This window comes from Dysidea avara, chromosome 3 (genome assembly GCF_963678975.1).
Source record: "Dysidea avara chromosome 3, odDysAvar1.4, whole genome shotgun sequence".
Lineage (NCBI taxonomy): Eukaryota > Metazoa > Porifera > Demospongiae > Dictyoceratida > Dysideidae > Dysidea > Dysidea avara.
Window position 1 is genome coordinate 20,500,157 of NC_089274.1, and position 1,492 is coordinate 20,501,648.

A 1,492-nucleotide genomic window follows, 5' to 3' on the forward strand; every position below is an offset into this window, starting at 1 on the left:
GTGCTCACTAATGACCGTAATGAGCTGCATAGCTTATAAAAGCCTACTCAGTCTGTAGCTGCTGTTAATTTTTAAACTGTCTAGATTGGTGTAGCAGACATGTCGCAGCAACTGATATTGTTACAAAAGGACAATACTTACACGAAACTGTTTGTTGGAGGGCTACCCTACCACACGACCGACGATACTTTGCGAGAGTTTTTCGTTCAGTTTGGCGATCTGGACGAGGCGGTAGTGATAATTGATAAGACTACCAAGAAATCAAAGGGATATGGATTTGTAAGTGTCCTCTATTATCACTGTATAGCCCTGTGTGTAACGCCGAAATTATCATCAGCTGTTAGATAATTTTTTAACATTGTTACCCTTATGAAGGTAACGATGGCGGATAAGGAAGGTGCAGAGAGAGCCTGTGCCAATCCTAACCCATACATAGACGGGAGAAGAGCTAATGTCAACTTGGCCTACCTTGGTGCGAAACCCAAGCATGGAAGCCAGCCAGGTATAGCTATCAATCGTGTACGCTCCGCAGGAGACTAAATTCCACCTCTTACTTTATTATTACAGGCAGCCCTGCAAGCACCCACACGGGGTACACTTCTCATGGGTAAGCTAATTTGATGTATTCATGAACGTTGATATAACTTGCAAGCTCATACTTGCTTACACCCTATTAATTACAATAATGAATTGTGTAGCAACTTAATTGTGTTACAGAAAACTATTTTATTGCCCCCTGTATCTTCTATTCCAGGTCCCCACCCCCCTCTCCGCCACACCCTCTTCCACTAAGCCCCCCAGCTGGCTACCCGATGATGGCCCCCCCTTCACAACCAGTTTACTATGAAGTGCCATACAGCCCAAATGGATCACTCTACCCTGCTGCGTTCTACCCCTTCAATCCTCAATTCTATGGCACACAATTTGGTTTCATGCCTCCTCACTTTGTACCACCCTCACCACAAATGGTACCCTACAACTAACCACTGGTCACTAGAACTAGTACTTTTCCAATTGTATAAGAATAATAAATTATTTTATATTTTTAAATTTTATTTCGCTGCAATTAATTTGGCAGCAACTCTTGTAGATATTCACAGCTCATGTAAATATATAGCTTGTAATAGTCATTGTAATTGTATTGTTATGTCAACCGAGTATACCATCACTTAAATATAAATTATGAAAAAGGCATTCAATAGCGATGTGGGGAGTATTAGCTAATTATGGTCATTGGTCTTCAGGAAAGTACCTAATGACTACATCTACACTTGTTTCCAGCTGATCTCTTTACAGGCTATCTACTGTTCTAGCTGATCTTTCTACAGGGTGATTTGTTTAGCAGCAGTACACCACATGTATTGAACCAATTACATGAAGTTTGAAGTGGATTTGCCACAAAAATGAGGTATTGCTGAGAAGAATGGAACAGCAGTATGTTGCCTTTCAAATAATACCCTAATGGTGTCTCTACATAGCGAGAGCCTGGGAG

The 1,492-nt window shown here is 41.2% G+C and overlaps 1 protein-coding gene across 1 annotated transcript; it reads left to right on the forward strand.

Annotated features, from left to right (window-relative positions):
• The first annotated feature begins 23 nt into the window (after positions 1–23).
• LOC136250068 (RNA-binding protein 38-like) lies at positions 24–1,192 on the forward strand. The gene is made up of 4 exons (XM_066042231.1): positions 24–279; positions 376–502; positions 568–607; positions 755–1,192. The coding sequence occupies exons 1-4, from the start codon at positions 100–102 to the stop codon at positions 981–983; spliced, it is 576 nt and encodes a 191-aa protein (XP_065898303.1). The 5' UTR covers positions 24–99; the 3' UTR covers positions 984–1,192.
• Positions 1,193–1,492: the final 300 nt, after the last annotated feature.

Coding starts and splice junctions, on each gene's coding strand:
- LOC136250068 (XM_066042231.1), top strand. CDS start 100: ATGTCGCAGCAACTGATATTGTTACAAAAGGACAATACTTACACGAAA. Junction 280..375: donor AATCAAAGGGATATGGATTT/GTAAGTGTCCTC, acceptor ACCCTTATGAAG/GTAACGATGGCGGATAAGGA. Junction 608..754: donor ACGGGGTACACTTCTCATGG/GTAAGCTAATTT, acceptor CTTCTATTCCAG/GTCCCCACCCCCCTCTCCGC.